Below are 1087 nucleotides of genomic sequence, written 5' to 3'. Positions count from 1 at the left end.
CACCCCTCCTCATTCCCTGGCTCCACACCTCCTCCTGGGCAGGGATGCAGCCACCTGGGCTGGGTGCAGGGGGTGGGAACCGGGGCTGCCAAGGCTGTGGGGGCCTAGGGGGGTCCACAGATCACTGCAACCTCAAGGACCTGCCTGGCAGCCCCTCCACTTTCCCTGTGCCTCTCCTCCCACTCCCATCTCCTCCCTGTCTCATGTAGGGACCGTCACTCTCCGGCTGCTCCAGACCTCCACCTTCCAAAACACCTCCTTTGTGGAGACAGAGGGGGTGGGCCTGCTGGAAGACATCCAACTTGCTTCTCTTGATAAGCACACCTGGTCCATCCATTTCCACCAGCCCTGGGTGCGTCCAGCTCTACCCCGCATGGACTGGGACACCATTGACAACATGCTCAGGATCTATTTGTTGAAGGTCAGCCACTTGATCAATGAAGGGGCCATGCAGAGGGATGTGCCCTGTGAGTATCCAGTCTTCACTGCCTCCCCTCTCTGAACAGCAGCTGGGGAGTGGGGAAGGATCTGGCAAGTGCTGGCACTGTAGAGGGGACACTGATCATGTCCAAAGCAATCCCAGCCCCTCATGCAACCTCTCTCTCTCCTCTCTGCCCCTCCAGACCCCTTTGTGGTTCAGTGCATTGCAGGCTGTGAGCTCTACCCCAACAGGACTTCTCGGACCTTTGCCTATGTGGGCTACAACGGGCAGGATTTCCTCAGCTTTGACACAGAGAACGTAACCTGGACCCTCTCCCAGGACACTGATCTGTCTCGGTACTTCCTTGCCTACCTCAAAAACCACACAGCTTTCAGTGAGCGGATCGAGGTCCTCTTCAATGATACCTGTGTCGATGCCATGGAGAGGTTTCTGAGCTCAGGGAGGGCAGCTCTGGAGAGACAAGGTGAGACCACCCTGACCCTGCCACGGCCACCTCAAAGCCCTGGGGCCAAGCCCTGCCCAACCAGGGCTCCCCTTTGCTCCCATCCCCCAGAGGTGCCCGTGGCCACGGTCTTTGCCCGCACGCCCAGCCCACACCAGCTGCTGCTGGTCTGCCATGTCACCGCCTTCTACCCGCGGCCCATC

The 1087-nt window shown here is 59.7% G+C and overlaps 1 protein-coding gene across 1 annotated transcript in view; it reads left to right on the top strand.

Moving 5' to 3' along the window:
• Positions 1-209: 209 nt before the first annotated feature.
• Positions 210-1087, top strand: part of LOC114073493 — a gene marked incomplete at both ends in the record, with an annotated part of 5578 nt that continues 4700 nt past the window's right edge. Inside the window, 3 exons of the mRNA XM_027911236.1 lie at positions 210-467; positions 624-905; positions 996-1083. Coding sequence (XP_027767037.1) covers positions 210-467; positions 624-905; positions 996-1083 — 628 coding nt within the window. The remainder of the gene's footprint in view (positions 468-623; positions 906-995; positions 1084-1087) is intronic.

This window comes from Empidonax traillii, unplaced genomic scaffold (genome assembly GCF_003031625.1).
Source record: "Empidonax traillii isolate 1590-97213 ecotype Southwest subspecies unplaced genomic scaffold, ASM303162v1 scaffold6682:size5791, whole genome shotgun sequence".
NCBI lineage: Eukaryota > Metazoa > Chordata > Aves > Passeriformes > Tyrannidae > Empidonax > Empidonax traillii.
This window is presented reverse-complemented; position numbering and strand designations above follow the sequence as displayed.